We start from the raw sequence: 27,646 nt of genomic DNA, 5'->3' as shown, positions 1-27,646 counted from the left end.
CATTCAGAACACTTTCCAATGATTCTAGTCACACTGTAACGGGCAGAGGACTTGCTGCTCTGCTTGAACACACAAAGAGTTTCAGAAAACACGCCTCATTCTGTCATTCAGCTTAGGCAGGTTAACTTTTCTTGAAATCTTCAAACATTTGCAATAGCAAGACATTTTTTTCCACAGCAGCATGGTAGCGTGACCAAACCCCACATCAGTATATTTTGTAAATGTCCGAGCCTCTTCTTCCTGCAGAGATTCTGCACCTCCTCGCCATCTTATTCGATAAATAGGCAGGTGTCAGCTGGACAGGTGCCGATCCTGCAATCTCTGCCCATTGTGCCTCAACGTACCTCCTGCTGCATGAAGACGAGCACTTAAAGGCCAAAAACCCCAGAACAGCCACATTTGAGTCGCATCATGCACACAGACTCTTTGTTTTATTTTACTCAGAGAGGCAAACTGCACATAAAGAGAAACTGAAAGGAAACTGTTATGATGAATGTAACCCTATGCCCTGTTATTTCACAGTGGAGTCTTTGACAAACAGAATCATTTACTTTGTCATCTATTTAACTATAAAGTGATGACCTTAATAATCGGACTTATTGTTTCACTAAGAATAGGTTTATTCTTCAACCAGGATAATATATTTGATGTCTCTGCTGTGTTATCAACCTGCAATATTATCACAGATTGACCAGAGTAGTAATGTCTTTGTTTGTTTGTTTCATTTTCATGATCCATAGTCTACGACCCAAGTAAATTCAACTTTTTCCTTCAGTAAAGCAAAGAAATGTTTTCATATCACTGCATGTCAGCAGTACATCTGTGACCAGCCACTAGATCTGTTTTACAGCAGCCATGTTAATATTTAATAATAAATAAACTCAGGTGACTAATCACATTAATCAAGGCTATGGTTCAACATGGAATAAAACTTGTTTCGTTGTCATTAACAGCCTATTCTGTCAGCACAACCATCCACGGTTCCAGAGCTTAGAGTATTTGCAGTGTTTGCCAGCCTTTATTAAACACACATAAAAGAACCACACATTTAACTTTAAAGTCCAACACGTGGAAAATAGATTTTATTGTACAAACAGGAGAAATATGCAACATCATGTGTGTGAAACTGCCACATCTGTGCACAGCTGTGCAGTGTGGATAGATTAGAGGAATATATTTATAATACTGGTACGAGTGTTTCACTGAAGATCGTTGATATGGGTGTACTGCTTCACAGTGTTGTCCTTTCACCTTGAGTAGTTGAACAACCTGTAATCTCTAAGCTGATGCATAGTCCTCTAAATACTGAATGTTAACTTAGGGTGACGTTTCTGGCTACTCGATAAATGCAAATCAGAGGTTCATTGTCCTTCGAGTTCTCTTTGGAGTGGCAGTGATTTCTCAGAAACATATCCGTGGTGGACCTGGGAACATTGTGACTGTAGTAGAGCAGGTAGTGTACACTCCACCGACTCCACTTTGCACTGTGTTATATTGTTCTTGGTCTTATGGCTGCCACAAACGATTGTTTTGATAGTCGACTAGTCGGTGATTATTTTTGCGATTAGTCGACTAATCAGATCATCATCCATTCAACGTAAAACGTACAGCTTATTGCACCAGCAGAATCTGCTCTTATATAACTATCATTAGCTTACAGCTTTAAGTGTTTAAGGTGCTAACTAAAAATAAAGACAAGATGATAGTTTATTAAATTTTAATGAAATTTGCAGATTGTTTCGGTGAAGTTTAATAAACTCAGCCGTCTGCTCCTTGCTGTCTAAAATATAACAGGACACCGGAGTAGATTCTCACACTTCTGATAATCAGCTGTCTGCTTGACGTTTATTCAGCTGTGTAAAAACTTTAATCTCATCCAAACCGATTTACTCAGGAACAAATAAAACACTGAAAAAAGCCAAACAACATTTTTAAGTTATCTAAACGACTTATATATCATGTTTAACCTGAATAGCGAAAGACGGCGGTGGGTTTGAAAACGATTTGCCGGGAGTCCGGTGTTCTCACCGGCTCTAGTGAGCCTAGCCCCCGGCTAACTATCGAGCTGGTGGGTAGCAGACGCCTCCGAAAACGTCGGAGCGCTTTTGAAAATATGTGGTGTCCTGATAAACAGAGCAGATATTTGAGGTTTACACAGCTACATTCTCGCCTGAAAATATGTTAAACGTTTATTTTGTGACCCAGAAAGAATAATAAGAGTAATATTAAAACTAACCAACTGCCACCATTGTTGGAAACTGAGCTGGGCTGCGATGGGCCGCGCTATGAATTCTGGGACACAGTTTCTTCTTCTTTGGTGTTTAACGGCAGCTGGCATCCTTGTACATGCAGTGCTGCCATCTTCTGTTTCAGTCCGTTATTACACTCTCAGCTTCAAACGACGTGTCGACTATTAAATTAATCGTTGACGATTTTGATAGTCGACGTAATCGTGACTAGTCGACTAATCGTGGCAGCCCCACTTGGTCTACATTTTGGATTTATTTGGCTGAACAGTTTTTCGTTGCTCCTGCAACAGTGACAGTGAAGATGATCTTATATCTTACTGCTCATGATTTATACAGTCTATACTGCATCTGATAGTGTGTGAAGGGAAATCACAGAGAAAATGAAAGTGGCTTTTAACCGTCTTGTTCTTCTAGTACACACGGTTCTCCCCTCATACTCCTTCCACATGTGAAGCATAAAGAGACAGTGTTTGCCACGGTTTTGTGTTGTTCTTTTAACCCCCCCTCATGCTGTTATTCTGAGGGCAGTCCATCTGCTGATCTCAGAGGGCAGATGATTAACAGCACACAGCACCTGCTGAAACCTTTCCTCACACTTTGACTTGTAAGTGGAAACAGCGGAAAGCCCCTTAAAGCCCACAGAGGTTTATGGTAGTGGTGGTGTGTTTGTGACAGATAAGACAGTCTCAGGTGCTCGCAAATACTGCATGTATTCACAAGATGGGAAATAAGTGCAGCCATTCAGTACTCCATCTATGAAGCAGTCACTTACTTTTATTACGATGCTGACCTCTAAAGAGCTTCTTTTTTGCTGTTTCACATACATGTAATGGTTCTTTATGACACAAAATCTCCTGGTTTAGAGAACTTTATTTAGTTGTTTCATTGTGACAACAGTTTCAGTGTTCTGACCCGTCTGTCTGCTGGCTGATGTTAGCTCAATGCAGCGTGTAAGCCAACACAGAAGCTATCTCACATAACAACATACGGTATTAAAGCTCAGCTAGTTCATCCAAACTTCCAGGGCCGATCTGGTAACGTAGTTGGCCATTTTCAATCTGCTAACTCTAACTAACCAACTAACTCTGCCAGATTCATCTAGCGTAATCCAGCTAGCTGGCTAACTCTAGTTTGCTTGCTATCGTCAAAGCTAGCCAAATCAAGTCAACAATAGTTGAGCAAAAAGAACCTGACCACGGTTTTACACGGTGACCCGACGCCAAGTCCTCCTCGTGCTCTGTGTTTGCGTGTGATACTAATATTTACTGAGGGGAGGACAGAAAGACTCAGGCTGACGTAACAAGAAGGCAGTGCTGCGTTAGACAGGAGCACTGCCTCGCATCGTCTCCACTACATCCAGCTCTTTCCTCAGCAAGCATGTTTATTTATACCCCTGTTGTTGCTGCTCTCTCCTGCCCACTCTTCTCTATATTCTTTTTATTCCAGTCACTTCCTTTTTTACCCTCTGCCTTGGAGTGAAAGTGCCAGTAACATGAACTATATATACATCAATGGGTCAACAATTCTTCAGCCCAACTATCAAAAGAATGACCCTCAGTGGTGTCCAGCATCAGTACAGCTCTGCTCCCTCACAGCTTTCTGTCTCAGGAGGACTCCCTTGCATTTTATCTAGATCCACTTACATACTTTGAAACATTTAGACTCCCCGATCACATCAATTTATTTTTAGTGTTCTGCATGTTTTAAATACCTAAACCCCGAAGTCTAAGGGAACGACTGTATTTTCTTCAAGACATTTCACCTCTCAGGTGATCGATGACCCTGGTGCAGGTGGTACATGATCAATATGGGTTAATGACCCTGTTAAGGACAGTTCCCTTATATAACAGGGACTCTCCACCATTTGGTTTTAGAACGGAAAAAGCTGCTGGGATGAAAGATGAAATGTCTTCTTTCCAAGCGCTTATACTATCATGACCTGGATGACTGAGAACTTCCACAGACATAAACCCAAGGTTTCAAACGATCTGAGTATTTGTTGGCCAAGAGAGAATCAAAGCCTGTCTTATGCAGACTGCCTGTAGCTACTTTGTTACTTGGAGCCGGCGTAAGTTCCTCATTCAGTTATTTCATTATTGATTCATGCAGAAGTATTATTTCAGTCAAGTATGTTTCCATTACTGAGGATGGTTACTGCAATGAGGAGATGGGCAAAACAGCAGGTGATTATCATATGTCAGTGCAACTAGATCCGTATTAATGTTAACAGCATGAAGGAGCTCACAAGGCTAATATTGTTTCCTTCCTTTTTGTTTTTGTAATTGCTGCTCGTTCCTTGAAATGCACTTTCTGTGCAAGTTAAATCACCAAAATTCATGGTGCAGTCAAACAGTTTTGCAACTGTGTCCATAAAAAGCAAAAATTAAAAAAAAAGCTAATTTAAAGTTTGTAATCTCTGTGGAATTCAGGCTGCTTGTGATCACAGAGTGATGTTAGAGAGCGGTCTCTGTGTTGTACAGCCGGGCCCATAAGTGTTTAAACAAACCATTTTTGTAATCTTGCCTGTGTACAACACCTCAGTGGATCCAAATCAAACTATCGAGTGCAGACCTTTTCTCTGGCCTTGGTTCACGAGCCTTAGGTTCTATGTATTTATGAATCTGTATGCTGGCCTCATTCCCCAAACTGTCAGTTCAGGTGGCAAAGAAGAGCAGTGAAAAAAGACAAAGGGGATTTACTTGGTCATGATTGATTACCAGTTTCTTATCCCTGCCAGTTCTCAGCTTAAGAATCTTCCTAGCTCTGGAAAACCTGACGTTAATATTAAAAGGATTGTGAGCAGTGGTGTTCATGCATATGCTGATGGATTCATGGAAGGCGTTTGTGTACAATGAGCTGGGCTACTGAAGTGCAGCCACACCGGTTGGACAATCAGTGAAGTGATTAATAAAATGCCGATTCATAAATCCCTTTTAATAGCATGGTGTGCAAGATGTGCTGACACAGGGACTACAGGAGAGCCGAGTTAAGGACAGTGGGTAATGAACACAGGGCTCAGGGATGCTCTCCAAACAGCAGATTAGATGGGAACAAAGATATGGTGCTTATATAGTCAAAAGTGTGAAGCATTCTGGGTAACAGTGCGTGAAGTTTTGAGTCTGTAGCCAAGAAGCTGCTGGCTCGCAGCTTTTCATGGTAGTCTTTGGACTTCAGTCCAGTCTGCTCCCTCACTCACCACAAGCCCTCATAACATTAACCTTCGTAACATTAAAGTGGCGACAAAAGTGGAACTGATTACCCGGGGCCCCAATGGTGGGAAGGGCCCTTGCAAGCCTAGAATGAAAAATTTGGGTTTGTTTTCATTTTTCATTTCAAAGTAATTAGTGTCATAATGAAGTTTCCGCAATAAATCAGTCGTGTAAATGAACTTTAATTCCAAGAAGTAGTGGAGACACTCATTTTTACCCAGGTTGGTTTAGTCCATCCGGAGCTGGACTGGCGTTTAGGTGTTATGAATTTATTCTAGCCGACATGCTGATGTGCACTGTGACTCATGTCTTTCTCTAAGAAAGCAAAATCATATGAAATAAAGCAACTGAGGGAAGTTGGCTGTTAACAAATTTCTATCAAAAGAACGGTGAGCACAGCAAAACTAACAGTTGTTAAAAACAATGAGCTAGTGTCATCTGTAACACTGTATTCATCAAATTCACACAACCTAACACCAAGAAACACACAAAATGTGAGAAACAGCTAGAGCAGGTCCTTCTCCAAATGATATGACATGAGGTGAGCTCATGTAGTGGCAACTAAAACCAGCAAGGACGACGTGAGTAAGGCACAAACCCAGTTTTATCTGATGCATTTTAACATACTGCTTTTAGCCCTTTTCAACCTGCTAATTTTAATTCACTGAACACCAAATGTGGACATTTACAAATATAAATACATTATTTACAGTGGTGTGTCCTGAAAATATTTAAGCAGGTTAACAGGCTAATTAATATCAGTCCTGTTTGCTTTATTCTTGTAGGTGTGTCAGTGAGCCCAGAGAATGGTGAAGTAAAAGAGGTTGCCCTTTATTTTACATTTATTTACCTTTATGTGCGTCAGGAAAGCAGATTCTTTTTGTGTTTCTGCAAATAAAACTCTGTCACTAGATACCATTTATGTCTTTATTATGAAGCGCAGGAGCCTGCGACTTTTGTTGCCATTTAACCTTTTCTTTTATACCATGAGACTCATAACTATTTCAGTGAAAAAGGCTAACCTGTTGACCATTACAGATATTTGTATACAGTTGTCAGCTCAGATGCTGGGTAAAAAAATACATAGATATGGTCCTACTCTACCTGAGCACCCAAAGCTGTTTATTAAGCTTACCTCATTTTTCTGTTTAAGCCCTTTCTAGCTAACCTTCATACACATTCATACTCTGATGGATGCATTGGAGAAAAAGATTGAGAGAAAACTTGGAGAGAGGATGAGAGAGCATCTTGCCCAAGGATACTTCCAGTGCTCATATTTACATATGGTGATCTAAGAAAGGATGCTATGAATGAATTTACCCCAATTTCATATTTTTATCTTTTTATACCAATGAGTTTTATGTGTTGAGCTATTTGGTTATAAGGCAGAGCGTCACAATTAGAGACAACAAACAACACAAAGCCCTCATACCAGGTGTACACCATGGTGGTGCAGGGGTAAGGATTTATGACCTGGGCAACTTGCAGTCAGTGAGTTGACCATCAACTGTATGCCAAACTTTTCTAGACCCAAATGTGAGGCCATCTGTCCAAAAGCTAAAGCTTGACCAAACTGGGTTAGGCAGCAGGACAGTGATCCACAAACAAGCTACGGTATCAAGATGTTACAGTGGCTCAGTCAAAGGCCAGACCTCAACCTGATTGAAAGACTTTGGCAGGTGAGCTTAAGAGAGCCGTGCAGTGCTAGATGGTTAGTTGGACAAATATACATGCACATAAAAGTTTGAAAGTTGTATCATAGGTAGCGTTATATGCCTTTACATGTCCTCTTTGCAAATGTGTCCACAGGAGCATTGTCTATATAATGAAATAATAAAAGGAGACAGTTCATTTCCACGTACAGTAATAAAACCGCAGAATTCATTCCCTGCCTCAAAAAAGCAGTTTGAGCTTCTCTCCCCTTAAAACTTAGTTTTTTGATTGGCCTGTGCCAACAAACAAAACAACAGCTTCAGGGGTCACAGCTGGAATGCCCACCATAATGTCACACAGCAGTTGTTAGTGGGAAGGAAGCTAATAGATAAGGATCAGCAGAAAATAACAGCTTTTACTTTATACAGCGCCTTGCAAAAGTATTCGGTCCCCTTGAACTTTCCCACATTTTGTCTCATTACAGCCACAAACATGAATCAATGTTATTGGAATTCCACATGAAAGACCAACACAAAGTGGTGCACATGTGGGAAGTGGAACGAAAATCAGACATGATTCCAAACATTTTTTACAAATAAATAACTGCAAAGTGGGGTGTGCGTAATTATTCAGCCCTCTTTAGTCTGAGTGCAGTCAGTTGCACATAGACGTTGCCTGATGAGTGCTAATGACTAAACGGTGCACCTGTGTGTAATCTAATGTCAGTACAAATACAGCTGCTCTGTGATGCCTCAGAGGTTGTCTAAGAGAATATTGGGAGCAATAACACCATGAAGTCCAAAGAACACAGCAGACAGGTCAGGGATAGAGTTATTGAGAAATCTAAAGCAGGCTTAGGCTACAAAAAGATTTCCCAAGCCTTGAACATCCCACGGAGCGCTGTTCAAGCCATCATTCAGAAATGGAAGGAGTACGGCACAACTGTAAACCTACCAAGACAAGGCCGTCCACCTAAACTCACAGGCCGAACAAGGAGAGCGCTGATCAGAAATGCAGCCAAGAGGCCCATGGTGACTCTGGACGAGCTGCAGAGATCTACAGCTCAGGTGGGGGAATCTGTCCATAGGACAACTATTAGTCGTGCACTGCACAAAGTTGGCCTTTATGGAAGAGTGGCAAGAAGAAAGCCATTGTTAACAGAAAACCAGAAGAAGTCCCGTTTGCAGTTTGCCACAAGCCATGTGGGGGACACAGCAAACATGTGGAAGAAGCTGCTCTGGTCAGATGAGATCAAAATGCAAAATGCTGTGTGGAAAACTAACACTGCACATCACTCTGAACACACCATCCCCACTGTCAGATATGGTGGTGGCAGCATCGTGCTCTGGGGGGCTTCTCTTCAGCAGGGACAGGGAAGCTGGTCAGAGTTGATGGGAAGATGGATGGAGCCAAATACAGGGCAGTCTTGGAAGAAAACCTCTTGGAGTCTGCGAAAGACTTGAGAGCGGGGCGGAGGTTCACCTTCCAGCAGGACAACGACCCTAAACATAAAGCCAGGAAACAATGGGATGGTTTAAAACAAAACACATCCATGTGTTAGAATGGCCCAGTCAAAGTCCAGATCTAAATCCAATCGAGAATCTGTGGCAAGATCTGAAAACGGCTGTTCACAAACACTGTCCATCTAATCTGACTGAGCTGGAGCTGATTTGCAAAGAAGAATGGGCAAAGATTTCAGTCTGTAGATGTGCAAAGCTGGTAGAGACAGACCCTGAAAGACTGGCAGCTGGAACTGCAGCAAAAGGTATTGACTCAGGGGCTGAATAATTACACACACCCCACTTTGCAGTTATTTATTTGTAAAAAATGTTTGGAATCATGTCTGATTTTCGTTCCACTTCTCACGTGTGCACCACTTTGTGTTGGTCTTTCACGTGGAATTCCAATAACATTGATTCATGTTTGTGGCTGTAATGTGACAAAATGTGGGAAAGTTCAAGGGGGCCCAATACTTTTGCAAGCCACTGTATGTTTGTGGTCAAGTCAAATGACACAACTGCAAAGCTCTGACAACACCTTAACTGCAGCCAGTGTAACTTAACATTTGGTCGGTTTTTGACCTCACCTGGCATATTTCACCTCACATACATGAGGGAGAGCAGCTACAGGAGAAACACTGAGCTGTGATAACACAAGAGCAAATCTATTAAGTCAATAAGGTAAATGCACAAATTCAGAAAATAAAGACTCTTGGGTGGATTTATTTAAAGTTATTTGAGCATTTTTTCTGTCAAGCCTGATGTTGCCTTAAATATAAAGCAGCTTCCTCACAGTGACAAATGCAACCTTTTAAATAAACACTAGTAACAGATCAGGACTTTATAACAGAAGATACACAAAGCTGATTAAGGCTATCCTCTCTCTGACATCACAGAGAGTCAAGAGTAGAAAAAACAGTGAAGCCTGAGCTCACAGGGATTATTGTACACTGGCTTTATTATTTGAAATGTTGCCATGTTTAATATGAACATCCACCTCTGTGAAAGTAACAAAAAAGGTAAAGCCTAATGGGTCCACTGTAAAATATTTCACAGTGGGTGGGTGGGTGGGGGGGTGTTCAAGATCAAAGTCATCCAGTCTTATTTGAACTAAAGAGGAAAAGTAGCTGAAGTTTGAGGGTTTCATCAGAGAAAGCAGTCGAACAGTTTCCCCAAACATATCGTACGATAGTGAAAGAAAAAAGCATACAAACTAACATTTACAGGCATCCGTATTACAGCAGTGTTGTGCTGTGGCTTTAAGCAGGAGCAGCATGCAGAAACAACGTGTTAGAGCTGTTTTACACCCTTTGATGATGATGATTTTTCATATATACATATATATATGTAAATTCTACTTCTCTTCTGGTTTGTTTTGGGGAATTCAGAAATTTCAAACTTCCTATCTGGAGGAAACAGATGTTTCACATCATGTGACTTTGTTGACTGCAGCACTTTACAGGAAAGTAAAAGATGCAGATCGGACGGGGTTATAAATAACACTCATGTCATTATTTCAGTGTGTGCGCCTCATACTAGGAGGCATATTGTTTGAGAGTTTTAATGCGACCAACAGCAGGTATGACCTCAGAAAGACACGCACGAGGACATGTGCAGCAATTTAATGTAGTGGAGAGAGCAGCCCATATAGAGTAGCGGATGAGTCATCGCAGCCTCACAGGGAGGGCTCAGCTCGGGCTTTGAGCATTTTTCAGAATGAGCGGTGGAGCCGTGCAGAGCTGGATCCATCCGCATTTCTCCATTTCAGATAGACACACCTAGACTGTACATGCCTAATTGTCAGCATATGGCCAGCAGGTCTTAAAAGATGACACTGTGCATGTGTTGTGAGGTCAGGCAAACAGTGTTCTTTTTTGCCTGCCTTAATCCATTTATCCTTTGCACAGATTTTAACATTGTAGGAAGCTCCAAACACACACACACCTGGCTGTGATATGTCACACTCTGCCCCCTGCTGCAGAACTGCTGATGGATAGTGGAGGAGGAAATCTGCAATGTGACAGGAAACTGCAGAATTTGCTGTCTCCGCTGAGATTGTGACAGCAAGATTGTGATGGACGTCGGAACAAAGGGATAATTACTGGATGTGGGGAGTGTGATGTACAGTATGCAGCATAATTTATGTAATTATCTGCCTCCAACTGTCTCTGATTAATCATTTATTAATACATTTAGTGATTGAATCCATGGCTGTCTGTGTGTAAACACTGCTGTCACTGCTATACAGTTCACATATTGCACATAAATGACATTTATTTGTCCCAGAGGGGAAGTTTGATTGCAGCAGAAGTCACCTGGCATTTGTATACACCACATAAAAATAATCCCATCAACTCTGGAATCCTCTGTGCCCAGAGACCGACTGCAAAACACTGTGTTCCAACATTCAGATCATTGAGGGGCAACACAAATGCTACAGCAAGGGGGAGCAAGGACATCAGGTTAGGGGGAGTGATAATATCACCCCCACTCGAGATTGGGTACCAAGTCCCAAGTACTGAAAGATAGGCTCATGGCGAAGCTGGAAGCCTGGACCCTCCGTAGCCAATTACCAAGGCTACGTGACGTACTCTCTGAAGGTCTACTAGAAGATGTGAATGCAGCATCACGGACAATCCTTACTGCGACCATCACTGAGACTAATCAGCTGATCTACACTATGGCAGCAGTGATGAATGGCTACAAGATGAACAGCCACAAGGAGGAGTACCCCCCACGGAGAAGGAGACTAGAGGCCAAGAGCAAGGCAGTACTAAGGGAACCTGCAAGCTGCCCATACCCGAGACATCGATTCCCGCATGCACACCACTAGGACCTACAGCAATGGCATTGGATGTCATTCACACTGGAGAAGTGTAGTTGGATGGTAACAAAGCGAGGAAAGGTAGGCAGAAGTGAGGGGATCGAACTACCAGAAGGCAACATTGCAGACACTGAGGACAGCTACAAGTACCTGGGAATCCCACAGGCAAATGGGAACCACGAACAGGCTGCTAGGAAAGCTGCAACCACCAAATACCTGCAGAGAGTTAGGAAAGTCCTGTATACCAAGGGCTGACAGAAGAACCCGAGAAGATGTGGAGGATGAAGGTGACAGTGGTCCCCGTGGTAATCGGAGAACTCGGGGTAGTGACCCTCAGGCTGGGCGAGTGGCTTCAGCAGATCCCTGGAATAACATGTGAGATCTCTGTCCAGAAGAGCGCAGTCCTAGGAACAGCTAAGATACTGCGCAGGACCCCCAAACTCCCAGGCCTCTGGTAGAGGACCCGAGCTTGAAGAGGGCAAGAGGGGAATTATATATATTTCCTAATTGGCCTTTGGCTTTTTGCCAAGCCACCATGTAACCACTTTCATGGATAAAGAAACATTTCTTTGATTCTGCACCATCTTATCTCATGGTGCCATGTGATATTACACAGAAGTTTAGCCAATCTTCAGTTGAACTTCCGTTGGTGTTACATTCACACTGGGGGAAACAGAGCAGGGCTGCAAGTCCAGCACAGCTTTAGCTTTTCTCTCACCTTGCTGCCCTTTTTTTACAAATTACAAATGCCGTCGTCACATGTGAAAGCCACAGTTTAAACTGAGAATAGATATTTAGGGCTACTTAATAATTAAACAATCTTGTATCGTAAATGGGCTGATTCTTATAAAGCGCTTTTCTACTCTACTCAAAGCACTGTATACAACATGCCTCATTCACCCAATCACACAAAGTGACGCAAAGCAACTCTTTCCTCGTGTACATCCTTTAATCTCACACTCAAATGTCTTCGGTGCATGGCTCAAACAAACAATTGGCCTCGCTATTTCAAATAGTGTTTTGTTCCATCAATATTATGATTATTATTATTATTATTATTAAGTGGGGGTTATTACTGAAATACATGTGTGGCTCTTGCGACTCATTTATCTGTTGAGTTATCACCTACAGTAACTGTGCTTTTCTCCTGAGCTCTAAATAGCATTTCTGTTCCTCTCAGCTTACCGCTTTAGTGTTCGCGCCAGGAAACTTCAGTCTTATCAAACCTTTGTTTCTGTTTTCAGAGAAAGATAAAAAGCACTCATACATCCACAATATGATGCTGCAGCATTCTGGTACCGCAACTGAAAAGCAATAACAAGAAAAAAACAGGTCACTCCCACAACTCAGTATTATTACTGTGTTTGTAAAGGATGGCCTTTAAATATCTGTAAAAGTCTAACAGTGATGTCTGTATGTCTGTGCAATAATTTAGGTTGGACTAAATCCTGGGTGGGAGCAGTGATGTAATGAAAACTAGCAGTCTGTGCACAGAAATAAATCAAATGTATGAAACTATATGTCACTGCTGAAAGATTACAACCCCCTCTTTAATAATCAGGTGCACCGACCATCACAGTGTGCTCTAACACACTGGTCATCTAGTGCAGAAACGTGTCTGATGATGCGTTATTAGGTGAAATCTTCTGCTAGTGCAGGTTTCTTTGCAGTAAAGTCAAGAACTGGCTGTAGCAATGCATTCTACCCAGTCTGGGCAGAAAAAGAGTGTTCGCAGTCTCTTTCACAGCACTGGGCAAAGTGGAAATGAAATGCAACAACACATCACCAACTTGTGCTGAGTGAGGAGAGAAGAAAAGACTCAGTGTTTGCCACTTTAATGCTGTTGCACATTCGTTTTTTCTCATCTTCCACCTTCCATGTTTTACTCACTGCTGGTGTCTTTCTCTCTTCCAGGCTTCAAGTGCCCTGTGTGCTCCAAGTTTTTGGCCTCAGATGAGATGGATCTTCACCTTGTGTTGTGTTTAACTAAACCCAGAGTGACATACAATGGTAGGACTTCCTTTCTTGCCTTTACAACATATACTAGCATTTGAAAGTATGCTGTAGCTGAATGCAAAATTCCCCTAGATAAGAAGAACAAGCAGTTATGAAGGGTCGAAGTCAGGGGTGTCCAACTCCAGGCCTCAAGGGCCGGTGTCCTGCAGGTTTTAGATCTCACCCTGGGTCAGCACTCCTGAGTCAAAAGATTAGTTCATTACCAGGCCTCTGGAGAACTTCAAGACATGTTGAGGAGGTGATTTAGCCATTTAGATCAGCTGTGTTGGATCAAGGACAAATCCAAAAGGCTGCCTGCCCAGAAATGGGATGGGTCTACTAAGAACAAGGGTGTCCAACTCCAGGCCTCGCAGGCCGGTGTCCTGCAGGTTTTAGATGTGTCCTTGATCCAACACAGCTGATCTAAATGGCTAAATCACCTCCTCAACATGTCTTGAAGTTCTCCAGAAGCCTGGGAATGAACTAATCTTTTGACTCAGGAGTGCTGACCCAGGGTGAGATCTAAAACCTGCAGGACACCGGCCTGTGAGGCCTGGAGTTGGACACCCTTGTTCTTAGTAGACACATCCCATTTCTGGGCAGGCAGCCTTTTGGATTTCACACTGGAGTTTCAGCACACAAAACCGTCGTATCAAAACATGTATTTGCTCTGCAGTGAGTGTTTAGGCCATTTTATAGAATCTCATGGCTACCTTCAATGTACAGGCAAAATAAGGGGAAATCTGAAAGTAGACAAAAGTGCCTTGAACTGAGTTTAACCATGCCTGTTTGTTGTGTAGTTACAGCAGATTCTGTGTGTTAAATGACTCCCACGTCCAAGTTCCCTGTGCGTGTTTGAGCTCCTCGTTTAACGTCTGAGGCTGAGCCCAGTTTTTCAGCCTCTGCCACATTCTGTTTCTACCTAGAGCTCAGTATAATAGATGATCTATGGCCTCATGAGTATTTTAGAAGATGCAAGTAGGCACCATGATTTTACCTGCTGGTCAGTGAAGACCTGTTTTTAAAGCCTTGACCTGAGCGTTATCAGCCGTCTCGGTGTTTTGACAGCAGATATAATGACTAAGGAGTGGCTCTGACTGTGACACTGACAAAGCACGCTCACTGCCTAACACCTTTTGACAACTTAGCAGCCAACTTACCGTACTGGATCATTCTACTGTCTGCAAGCACGTGCAGAGGGGGGGGCTAGAGGGGCTTGAGCACCCGCCCCTTTCCCGATGGGTGCCCAAAGTGCCCTTTTGTTGAGGCAACTTTTTTAAAAATAATTTATTTATTTTTTTATGTGTGTGTGTGTGCGGAGTCCTTTCTGTGCCCCTCAACAATTATATTTAACTATTAATCACAGTTTTGCTAAATAAAAGGATCTGGCTTGCATCAGTCACATGATCACATTTAACCAATGATCGCCCTTGACGGCAGAACGCGCTGGTTACGAGCCGGGAACGAGCTCACAAAGAGCACGCGCATTTTTAGCGGTCCGGAGCTGCAGGAGAAACACAAGTTAACTCAGAGACACAGACTGATGCGACAAAACCAGTAAGTAGGTGTACAGCGCACACTGTAGTGTGTAGCACACAGGAGTATTAGCTTATTACGTACACGTTGGTAAGTTGTCTTGTTGCAGCTGACGAACTGAAACAAACGAGCGTGCTGTGTGTGCAACAGCGCGACAAACATTACCTGTCCTTTTATTAACTGCACAGGTAGTGCTGGTCATAGCTGCTAGCTACCTGGCTGTCATGGGTCTGTAGCTCTGTCACCGTTTTAGGGAACATATTTAGTTTTAAAGGAAGTTTCCGGGCTTGTCCTGCCTTTCTGGAGGGATTATATTTCACTAAAAAACGATCTAATATGCATGTCCACATAATAATTATTATAATTATAATATATTAAAAAACACACGCTGTATTTTAAAGAAAATACATTAAGAAGCAGATTATATTAGATTTATATTTTAAATAAGACAAAATGTGGATTTTACAGCAGTAAAATGATTGTATCTCTACAGTTTAAACATGTAATAAGCTTTGCCCCTGCACAGAGTGGATAGTGAAACAAATGGAATCATCATAATGACATTATTTCATATTTATTACTTCCCCCTCCTCATTGCTTTATTATTGTAGCTCTAGTAATAAATAATAATGTAAGGATTCTGGATCAGCACAGTGATGCCCATAGTATATACAGTATTCAGAAGAAGGTCTAAAATGTCCCTGTGTGTGCATGTGTGTGTTTTATTTAGATGGATTTTAAAAAAAAATATTACTCATGATATAACATTGTCCAGACAAGCCTGGTAAGGACATGAGGAGGAAACAGCAGAGCTGTGTGAGGCTACTAAAGGCAGGGCTATAACATTTTTCTGTCATCATTTTATTATAGATTAAGTGCAGGAGTTGTTAGGTGTGGATAATTAGATTATAGTTTATTGCAATAGCAAGTTGTGCCTTGTTCTCAGATAGACAGCAAGTGGAGAGTGATATATGAAATGATGGGATGGAAGGAAGAAGAGAAGCAAAGAGTGATTCACAGGCAGAGCCTAAATTATTTCTCACAGTTTTTTGTGTCCTTATGGTTCCAAGCGCTGTCACCAATCTTTGCATTTTGTTATTATCTCATGACACTTGTTTAATCAGCTACCATCTCTCCTATGGACTTTTTAATGTCTACAGTCTCAGATCAACACAGCCCTGCCCTCCAGCACTATCCACAGCAACCCCTCAACAGCAACATTGTACTGTGGCTGTAGCTCAGGTGGCAGAGCAGGTCAGCCACTAATCAGAAGGTCGGTGGTTCGATCCCAGGCTGCCTCCTGGCTGCATGCCAAATATCCTTGGGCAAGATACTAACCTTGTTTGCCTACTGGTGGTGGTCAGAGGGCCCGGTGGCGCCAGTGTCCGGCAGCCTCGCCTCTGTCAGTGCGCCTCAGGGCAGCTGTGGCTACAATGTAGCTTGCTATCGCCTGTGTGTGTGAATGACTGAATGTAGTGTAAAGCGCTTTGGGGCCCTTAAGGACTAGAAAAGCGCTATACAAATGCAGGCCATTTACCATGTACCCATCAGGTAAAACATCGGCGACGTTTGCTTTGCCTTGTTGCCCATATTAGATTCTTGATGAATGTGTGTTGTTGTTATTCAGCCTGGTTCAATGTGCCCCTTTTTAACTTTGAGCACCTGCCCCTTTAAACCTCTCTGCACGGCCCTGACTGTCTGCCTCTTATAATGACCATAAGCAACAAAAGTGAACTTCGTGTTCGAAGCACAGGCCGAGGGGGCGGTGTGGCAGCAATTTTTCACACCAGCCTATTAATCAACCAAAGACCCAGACAGACTTTTAATTCATTTGAAAGCCTGATGCTTAGCCTCGTCCACCCCAGCTGTGAAACTCAGAAACCAGTCTTACTTGTTATCATCTATCGTCCACCTGGGCCTTACACAGAGCTTCTGTCTGATTTCTCAGACTTTATATCTAATTTAGTTCTCAGCTCAGATAAAATAATTATTGTGGGTGATTTTAACATCCATGTAGATGCTAAAAATGACAGCCTCAACATGGCATTTAATCTGTTATTAGACTCAATTGGTTTCTCTCAAAATGTAAAAGAACCCACCCACCACTTTAATCACACTCTAGATCTTGTTTTAACATATGGCATAGAAACTGAACATTTAACAGTGTTTCCTGAAAACCCTCTCCTGTCTGATCATTTCCTGATTACATTTACATTTACAATAATTGATTACACAGCGGTGGAGAGTAGACTTTATCACAGTAGATGTCTTTCTGAAAGCGCTGTAACTAAGTTTAAGAATATAATCCACCCACTGTTATCATCTTCAATGCACTGTACCAACACATAGCAGAGCAGCTATCTGAACGCTACACGTGCTGATGCAACACCTCTCTACTAGCTTCTCATCACTCGTGAATAAGATCCAGAGATTCTTAAAGTTACAGTGCGTAAAATGTCACCACTAGATGTCAGTAGACTGCAGATTCAGTAAACTGAATTCTGTTTTCTTACCTCTCACAATTCAAGTGCATAAGCCTAGCTGAGGTGGCCGCTTATAAGATGTCACTTTTCCACCCCATAGATAAAAAAAACAAGAGTTCCTGCAGCCTGATTCTTGCTTTGACTTCTAATGATCATGTACATAAATGTGTATTAAACTAACTGTACCAAACCAAAATAGAGCTGTCAGACTGAAATAACTAAAAGAACCTAACTGAAGTTATGTGAGCTTAATAACGTCACTCTCTTCCTTCCAGAAGGCTTATAATTATCCTCAAGATGATCATCAGTATAACGTTAAAAAAAACTTTTATATGAATTAGCCAGTCAGCTCCCTGCTTATGTAACAGGTTCTTCCTCCTGCAGTCTGAGAAATTTAGTATAATCTTCATGTAATATTTCCCAAACTACATAGCTGTGGTTGCCTGAGGGCTGCTTCTCCTTGCATTTAGCAGAGATCTCTTCTGTATTTAAGGATATCACAGCCACAGTTAGTGTGGCTGGGGGAAATGTTTCGTTGTTTCCTCTGCTAAACATGAGTATGGGCTTGTAAAATACTCCCCACAGTGAAGTTACAGGAAGCTACGAGATGCAGTCATGTTTCCCTGCAGATTTGACAGATGTGCTCTGCTGCCACTGTCAGCAAATGGTGATCTGTTTTGATAGATTTCTTAATTTGGTTTTCTGAGCTGAGAGGATCTAATTACTGTTCCAAAATAAACATGAAAACTCACTTTATGTAACAGCATTGCCTACATTTAAATGATCATTTAATCGCTTAACCCAGAGGTTCCCAAAGTGTGGGGCCCGCCCCCTAGGGTGGGCGCAGAGCCATTGCAGGGGGGGGCACGGTATGAAAATTAAAAAAACTCATTAGGTTGTGTAAAATGCTTGGACACTGCTAGCATCATGGACAGGTTTTTGACGGGGCTCCCACACAAACGCAAAGCAGGAGATGAAGCATCGCCAAATATGTTTCCAAACCAACTTCCTTCCAAGCCAAAGACTAGAAAATATGATGAAGCAAATCTTCCCTTTGGCTTCACCTGCACAAGAACATTTTTCTTGTAAAACAAAAGGGGGCCTAGCAAAAAAGGTTTGGGAACCACTGACTTAACCTCTAGTTCACTTCAGTTTTTTTATATAGCACCATTTGACAACCACTGTGAATGGTGTTTGCCTCTGTGTGTTAGCCCAGCAACAGAATACAAAATAAAGAGGAACGATGGAAATATGTGGCTTGGAGGTCGGAGGTCAGCTCTTACTGTCTTACTGGGGGTGGCTGTAGCTCAGGTGGCAGAGCAGGTCAGCCACTAATCAGAAGGTCGGTGGTTCGATCCCAGGCTGCCTCCTGGCTGCATGCCAAATATCCTTGGGCAAGATACTAACCTTGTTTGCCTACTGGTGGTGGTCAGAGGGCCCGGTGGCGCCTGTGTCCGGCAGCCTCGCCTCTGTCAGTGCGCCCCAGGGCAGCTGTGGCTACAATGTAGCTGCCATCGCCAGTGTGTGAATGTGTGTGTGGATGGGTGAATGACTGAATGTAGTGTAAAGCGCTTTGGGGTCCTATGGACTAGAAAAGCGCTATACAAATGCAGGCCATGCAGGCCATTTACTGTCATTATGTCAAAAAGTCCCCCCCCCCCCCCATGATGCAAAGCCAGTGCTGTTTAAAATGTCAATAAAAACAAAATGCAATGATTTGCATAAATGAAATGTTATACTGTAGGGCTGTTCCATATAACGATATATATCGGATGACGATATAAAAACGTCTATCGTTTCATTTTACGCTTCAGCTTTTTTACACATTGTTTGTTTCGTGGTGTCGCAAAATAAACTGTTTACGGCAATATTTGTTCATGGTTTTGATGTCACTGTAGTGGTTATATTAATTTCTTAAAGTTCTCTCTTTCTCTTATATTTAATATAACCACACCACGGACGGACAAGCGCCTGTTTTTTATGTGTTGTGGTTAGCAACCACGACGGTAACACCATCGCGTGTCCGCATGTTTATGTTCCACATAAACCTTTCACAATAAAGCTCAAGATCCTGCTGAGACTTTTCAAAATAAACCGAATCACGTGAAAGATGCAGATTATTTACGGATGAGAATTAAAAAAGAGCCGCCAGGTGCTAAAAAATAAACCTTAGACTCAAACGTTAGAACAGGCTTTTCCCCGCAGCACGCCGTGTAATAAATACTCACAAAGAAACGGCGCCGTTACAACTTATGTCTAAAAATGTATCGTTTCATGCATCGGTTAAAACTCGACTCCAGCTACATGACGCACAGCTGGAAACACTTCATGCAGGTCGAGCTGCCCGAGATTCACAGAGTTTACAGAAAATGTTACATTTCTGTGATTTATATCGTTATCGGACGATAGATGTCTCATATCGGGATATGAGACTTTAGTCATATCGCACAGCCCTATTATACTTTGAGAGACTACAGATTACAGATTACATGCCCTAAAATGTATTTTGTAACGTATTCCGTTACGTTACTCAACAAGAGTAACGTATTCTGAATACTTTGGATTACTTAACATATTATCATGCTTTTTACAGCTACATGAATGTACTATTGCTGTGTGATCTATTAGTATTACTGAAGGTTACTCTCCACACCAACACCAACTAATGTTTAAATCTTAATATAAATGAGTAACAGTAGGTGGACATTAGGTAAGGCTGCACTTTTTGCAGCGATCTCGTATAGAAACTATTCAGCGCGTATATAAAACAGGTCCGCGGCTCCGAACCGTAGTAAAGGGACCTCTGGCTGATACGTCGGGTTCATGTCGGGCTCGCAGCTGAAAACTAGCTTTACTTTGTTGTCTGGCTCAACTTTGCTAGTGAGAGACAGAGAGAGGCGTTGAAAGGCTGCTGCAACCAAACTTATTGTTTCAGAGGAAAACATGAACACAGCGTACAGCCGAGTCTTAACAGCTTACTTACAGCTGGGCTCGTCAGGCTCTCTTCTTGGCTGCAGTGGTTATTATTATATTTACATGCTTCCAGCTCCCGTTTCTGCTCCGTGACAGCTCCTACTTTTCCTTTCTCTCCCTCCTCACTCACAGACACATCACGGGTATGGCAGTCCATCCTCCCTGCAGCACGGACTACACCGCCCATCAGGCTACATGCTTTAGGGCGATGCCTGTAACACTCTGCTATTGCCTTCATATTAAATAATTTTTGTGAACACAACCCACCGCCGTCTTTTGCTACTCAGGTTAAACACGATATATGAGTCACTTAGATAACTTAAAAATGTTATTGTTTGGCTTTTTTCAGTCTTTTATTTGTTCCTGAGTAAATCGGTTTGGCTGAGATTTGACTTGATTGAGACTTCTGAGTTATTTTTGTTTCATGCAAAATCAGAAGTTAATCACGCAGACTGTTCTGTGATCTGCCGCCCTGGCTGTATGCATGTGCATCGTGGTCGTGAGCAAGTCTGTCCCAGCCCTAACGCCTAAGTGTAGTGAGAGCAGCAGGGATCGTGTCTGTTTTATAAGAGCATTCTTCTTACACACAACAAAACCTCATCTCGTACTCGTTTCACAGCATGGATGACCCACTTTCATTTCCTGATTCAGGATCCTGACAGTAGTGACGTTTAACATGCATCAAGCGCAGTGAGCGTAGTGCAGCAGCATCTCTGGTGTGTTCATGCCATGTCTTTGTTTGACAAAGGCCTGTTTCTCACTTCTTCTCTCTCTAAGTCTGAACACATTTCAGCTCATACCAACACTGCTCGGTGTTTCCCTTTCAGCTGAGTGCTTTCAGGCCAAGTTGAGTTCCTCTTTGAGTAAGCCCACTTCCTGTTCTGCTGGGACTGATTCCTCTCTGTCTTCCTGTCTCTCAGTCATGTGATGGTCCCTGTCTGAGCAGACTGCTGCAATATGGAGAACACTGTCAGCTAACGCAGGAATGCAAACAATGAACACGATCTGTCTTTGTTCCTACAGCCATGCGTCCATGCACCCGTCTTCTTCCATTGATCCAAAGTTGGGTTCAAAATGCAGCAGGGTATTCCAGACGATCACTCGCTCTCAGGAAGTGGAGATCTCGAAGCATTCCCAGGCCAGATAAGATATATAATCTCTCCACTGGGATCTTTTTCCAGTGGAAGGTGCCAGAAAAATGGTGATGAAGCTGCGAGGTGATCTACTGGGATACTGTGAGACGGGGCCTGGTTGTTGCTCACTGCTGTTTTCTGTTAGCTGGTGGCATCGCCTGGTGCGTTTAGGAGATCGCTGCATAGAGTCACAACAAGCTGCCTTTTTAGGCACTAACATGGCTCTTGCTTTCAGACATGCCCAAGCTTGTCTCGTTGCACCGACAGGGGAAAGTAAATGCATGGTGTTGCTATAGCAGTGATAATTCTATTATGACATTTTTATACGATGTTAAAATGATCACAGTGTGATAGGCACGGTCTAAAGCCTGAGCAGGGAATATTTTAATGTTGTGACATTACACGTGTATCAAAAAGTAAAGAAAAGCAAAGCAGCTCTGCTAAGCTTGCCATGTTTCTTATTACCCTGTGTGGTTTTGTCTCAGTGATCACAGCCGCTCCCTGCTGTTTGTGGCCTTTCTAGGAAAATAATAAGCCGTTCAGGTCTTTCCACTCTTACCACACACTCACACACAGTCACATGACTGTGAAGATCTGTAATCAGCATGTTTATATTCCTTTCAGTTGTTTGCTTTTGGTCGCTCAAGGACAACCCTTCATTATGTCACACACACTCACAAACACACACGAGCAGGTGCAGGTAACGATAGTGTAACCAGTCTGTTCTCTGATGCTGTGAGTGTGTCTTTGTGAAAGCAGCAGCACAGCAGAGACAGAGTAAAGGTGAAGGCCTCGTGTCACTGCACGCTGGGGTTTAGCCTTGAACTGCTATTTATTTTCACACACATGCACACAGACCTGTGCTCCCTAAATGTATGTGGCGCTGCTTCGAGACATGGACGCACAAGCACAGCAGCTGTTGCATGTTTATAAGATGACAGGTGCGGCTTGGCTGAAGCCGGCGATGCTCCGTTGACCTCGGTCCTGGTTTCTAACCTGCTGTGAGACAGACTGATGACGCTGTCAGAGAAAGTGCTCGTAGGCATGGGCCATATGATATTATTCACATCATATACTTCTATCATCATGTGCTGTTTCATGGCATAAACACGTCACCCCATTAAGCAGTGGATTGCGCTCACGTGGGTCATGCAGCACAAAGTTATTTAAGTTGTGAAGGTGAAGGCAAATCTGTCTGGAAGCGTTACAGACGAAGATTTAAACCCCAAAAGAGCAGCTACTTCCCTGTTTGGGAAATGATTTTGGATATCAAAGCAGGTACAGAACAGAACACTATACCTCAGTCTGACTGTGCACTATATTAACAGCAGGTGGGAGCTGTGCGCCTCAAACCGTGAGACCAGCTACTTTCCCGAGGATCACACATTTTAGATTCGGTAGTGGATTTTATTTTGTAGGAACCGGTGGTTCGGGCCTCTGACTAGGATGCCTCCAGGTCCCACAGGGAGGATGCCCCGGGGCAGACCCAGGGCACGCTGCAGAGATGGCCTGGGAACACCGTGGTGTTCCCCCGGACAAGCTGGAGGAGTTGGCTGGAGAGAGGGAGGTCTGAGCTTCTCTGCTTAGGCTGCTGCCCCCGTGACCCGGTGCGGATAAGCAGAAGATGGATGGATTTTATTTTGTAATACTATTTATGTTTTATGCTGACTTTTTCAATTCAAAGAACAGAGGGAGAATTTTTATTTTCATACTTGAATACACTGCTGAATAAACTATTCCACTAAAAGTTACATGTGTCATATATATTTTTTAAGTTTTTATCAAATATTTCAAGGCAGCCTGTTGTGTTTATGCTGTCGAATTAATAACACCCAAATTTATTGTGAGAATCCTCTGAAATATCGTGATGTTATGTTTGGCACATATCCCTGTCGCTAGCTGCTCGTTCTAAACTCCCGACAGACAGAAGCTGCAGCTCAGAGGTGCAGTGAAAGCTGCTCTGTTGATCACCTCCTCTTGTCCAAGGCCTTGCCACGGCGGATGGATCTGCGTATTTGATTTGGCACAGATTTTACTCTGCGTGCCCTTCCTCACACAGCTCTCTTGTTTATCTGGGTTTGTGTTTCCTCACAGTCTCAAACTGGGGATCTTGTGCATGTTAGAGGGGGAAACTATCCTCGGAGGCTAAAGTGTTTTTCGTGTCTTGTTTTAGCTGTTTTGCCCTAATGCTTTTTAATGCATTTTAACCCTGTGGAGACCCACTCTCTGTAGGAGCCACTCTTGAGTGGCACTAAAGGAACTGCGCTGTGTTCTGTGTCTGCGACGGCTCATGTTTTAGCTCTAGAGATTTCCCCTTGGTAATAGCACGGTGGCTGCCTCCAACCTTTAGATACAGTCTGTGGTTCATCCTAGTGTGCAAACCAATATTAAGACAATAGACAGTTCTGCAGTTAAAGACGTTAATGCTGGAGGAGGAAGAGCTGGAAGGAACGTTTTGACTTCTTTGCAAAGGGTATGTCTGCAGTTAGGGCTGGGCCATATCATACCGTTCACGGTAACACCGGTATAATGTTGGGCAACGATAAGAAAATGAAATATGGCGATAGAATATGGGTAAAACGCGCATGCGCAGTGCCTTTGTTTTCATACGCACATGGCGGAAAAAGCATGGCGGCGAATGAGAAGGTCGAAAGCGGATCGTTGAATGAAACCATGAACCAGAACTGGTTTGTAAAAATGCTGCAGCTTCACTGGTGTGGAACTGGTTTAGCTTTCGTCCGTCAGACACACAACAAAGCACTATTTTTGGTAGCGCATGCTAGCGGGCCGTCGTTATTACCGCGTTGTTTGGAAAATACGGCGCACTTAAAATCAATCCTTTGATTTTTCTGAAAATCAACAGAGCCCCTTATAATCCCGTGTGCCTTATGTCTGAACTCTGGTTGTGTTTACTGACCTCGAAACCATTTTATGTGCACGGCGCTCGAAAATCTGTCAGATGTTTTAGTACGACTTTGCTGAGCTACGAAGCCGCACCGCTTGATGGATTGTCGGAGCGTTACGGCTATCGTAGGCGGAGCCTCGCGGAGTGATACGTACTGTGCTTCAACATAATGTTACCGTATTGTGTGTGTATAAGCTCTTTAAGTTTTGTGGATATTATACATGGTTATGCTGAGGATGTGTCGGCCAGTTTCCACTGGAAATGCCTTTTGGTTAAACTGTCAGCGAGGAGTTTGCATTTGCACTGTTACATTTTTATATAACTTTAATGCACATAAAAAACAGCTGCTTGTTTAAGTGAAAATACAGTGATGGATTTTGCACTAATAAAGTTGTGGAGTTGTAAAGTATTTTGTGTCAATTATATCGTCACTTATATCGTCATCACAAATTTTCAAATGTATATCATGATAAATATTTTTGGTTACATCGCCCTGCTCTATCAGCAGTAAATGGAATATGACATGAAGGGCAGCTGTTTTGGGGTCGTGTGCATCACAGTCCCAGGGGCATGGTAACAACAGATTACTGGTTTTGATTCGACACGGTGTGCAGATTTTGCCCCTCACCTGTAAAGGCCTGGTGGGGTATTAATGTGAGCTCATTGGGTGGAAACCATCTTTGTGAACATCATAACTTAGGAACAAGGTGACGTGGGATTTTCACATTGAAACCATAGTTGCATCTACTAAACGAGTTCAAATATCAGTTGTCTGAAAATGCAGGATGTCCGACAACTCAAAAAGACATCATCTCATCCTCTAGGATTTTCACATTGATTCAATAAGGTCATCTGCCAGGAGTCTGAGAGGGAGAACTGACAGCTACCAGCATTTTGATTTTAGTTTCTCATGCTCGCCCACACTCTTTTGCGTGCGTATGCAGAATTGACAAACATACATGTGGATGCACAGACAGACAGCGGCCTCACGGATGGGGCAGGACAGAGGCCCTCTGCAGCTGAAGCAAACATCATCTGCATGAGTATTACAAACCTCTCACTGACTGGCTGCCCGGCCCAGACTGTCAGTGTGTTAAAGATGCTTTTGCCCTCAGCTGAGCTGGATGCCATGTGCTGCTGCCCATAATAACAGGCTTTTGCAGGCCTATGTGGGTTAATCCACTGTTACATAAGGCCAATCCTAATGACTGCGTGTTTTGCTGCAGGTGATGGGTTTAATGGTGCACATGCTGAGTTCCACTCTAGAGCCGGACCCATGCTATTCATAGCATGAACACACACACAGTAACCTCGCACACTGTAAGGAGCGCTGAGCAGAGGTGGAGGCTATCCGGCAGCCTCCTACCCACAGTACAAAACTGAGTGTGGAAACACTGATAGATAAAGATTTAAATGCTTCTGACAAAGTCGTGCTGCATTCAGGGAAATCTAGAAATTTCAGCTGCTTGAACAGTATGACTTTAGCTCTCTACACATCACGATCATCCAGAACAGCCTGCAACACACATCCTAATCACGTTGCCTCTGATTGCCACCAAAAACCCTTCTCATGTGTTTGCGTTCCCGTATTTCTTGTGTCAAGATCTTAAAAGTTTTAAAGGAATACATGGAGTGACCTCATGGACGATGCGTTTGTACGTTATATAAATCAGGCAACGCTTCAGTTCAAACAGGTCATGAAGTCGAGCTCCACGCAGTCCCGGCAGATCAGCTGATCCCAGAGCCTGCCCATATCAGCTGATCCCCTCCTGCGTGAACCTCACACAGGTTGGGCTTTTTAAGCCGTTTTAGCCTACCAGGAGTTGTTGCATATCTGCAAGCCACTTTGCAGCCCAGCTCCACCTCTTTCAATGCTGTCAGTAATAATATCATTACCGCTGATGCCTGCTGTGTTCTGTGCTGAGATCTTCTTACAGGGAGGACAGGACAGAGCTGCGTTTCCCAAAACACAACGGTCCTGACTGAGATATAAGAGTAGCACCGTGCACACCTAGTAAACAGAAACACTGAAATGTGTCCCCACTGTCGGTATCTCTGAACAGTTTTGTCAGGATGACCTTTTTTTATGTAAATATAATTGTTGAACTGTCAAAACCAGTATGGACATGTGTGGGTGCGCTGTAATACTAACGTACAGTACAACAGAAACCTGCACGCCGTCTCTGCTTTTACACTCACGCAACCACTAATTAAGAAAGATCACATGGTCACTTTGGTTTAAACACACTAGATTTTACTGCAGCTCTGTTTTGCCAACAGAGGCTGTGTGTTGTGTTATGAGTCATCCTATAATCCCAATCGTGTGTGTGTGTGTGTGTGTGTGTGTGTGTGTGTGTGTGTGTGTGTGTGTGTGTGTGTGTGTGTTCCAGAGGATGTCCTGCCTCGGGATGCAGGAGAATGTGCCATCTGCCTGGAGGAGCTGCAACAGGGAGACACCATCGCTCGCCTGCCCTGCCTCTGCATCTACCATAAAGGGTTAGAACCTCGTTTGTTTTCCTTTTCATCTAATAGTACAGTAGCAGTATAGTGGTCCCAGCTGAGGTGTGGCCTTAGCGACACAGTTCAGTCCCAGGAGGTCTTTTTAAGGAAATACAAGCTTGCTTCAGCCACTTCACTGTCTGCATTTCCATCACAGTGACGACTTGTGAAGATTAGGCAAAGAAATGCTGGGATGTTCTTATTGATCTTACCGATTCCAGTCTCACGCTCATATCTGGCTGCAATGAACAAACCCTCTTTAGTTCCCTCCCTAAAAGTGTTCCTGTGCTGAGATCAGTCAGAGAGGCGGTAAAACAGAAGAGCGAGCACTCCTAACTTTGGAAGATACCCACTTGATTTGACTGCTGAAGCCTAAGCGAGCTTCAGAGGAGGGATGTGTTTTGCATAGTGGTGTGTGGCTCTTGTCACTCATCATGAAATGAGAGCAGCACGCAAACACGGCTATAACAGAAAGAGGAAGCAGCAGTGTCAGTTTAAACTGATGCAAAAATGAGGTTCAGGGTTAAAAAGAACAGTCATGCTGACAGCGAGGGACGAGCACTTGAGTCATGCACACTGTGGCGCTGTCACGTTATTTCACAGAGGGCCTAGATTGGGCTTAAAGTGGATTTATTGATATTACCTTCAGTATTTACTGAACTGGCCTGTCAGCTGGTATCAGCTCACT

The 27,646-nt window shown here is 43.1% G+C and overlaps 1 protein-coding gene across 1 annotated transcript in view; it reads left to right on the top strand.

Moving 5' to 3' along the window:
- Window positions 1-27,646, top strand: part of znrf2b (zinc and ring finger 2b) — a 52,602-nt gene that overhangs the window by 20,131 nt on the left and 4,825 nt on the right. The window contains exons 2-3 of the mRNA XM_085422051.1: window positions 13,349-13,444; window positions 26,850-26,955. Of these exons, the coding sequence (XP_085278177.1) occupies window positions 13,349-13,444; window positions 26,850-26,955 (202 nt within the window). The remainder of the gene's footprint in view (window positions 1-13,348; window positions 13,445-26,849; window positions 26,956-27,646) is intronic.

Source organism: Rhamphochromis longiceps, linkage group LG11 (genome assembly GCF_057381845.1).
Source record: "Rhamphochromis longiceps isolate RC_006_pf linkage group LG11, R_longiceps_female_GT1.1, whole genome shotgun sequence".
Lineage (NCBI taxonomy): Eukaryota > Metazoa > Chordata > Actinopteri > Cichliformes > Cichlidae > Rhamphochromis > Rhamphochromis longiceps.
Note: the sequence above shows the minus strand (reverse complement) of the source record. Positions and strands in the feature narration are given on the sequence as shown.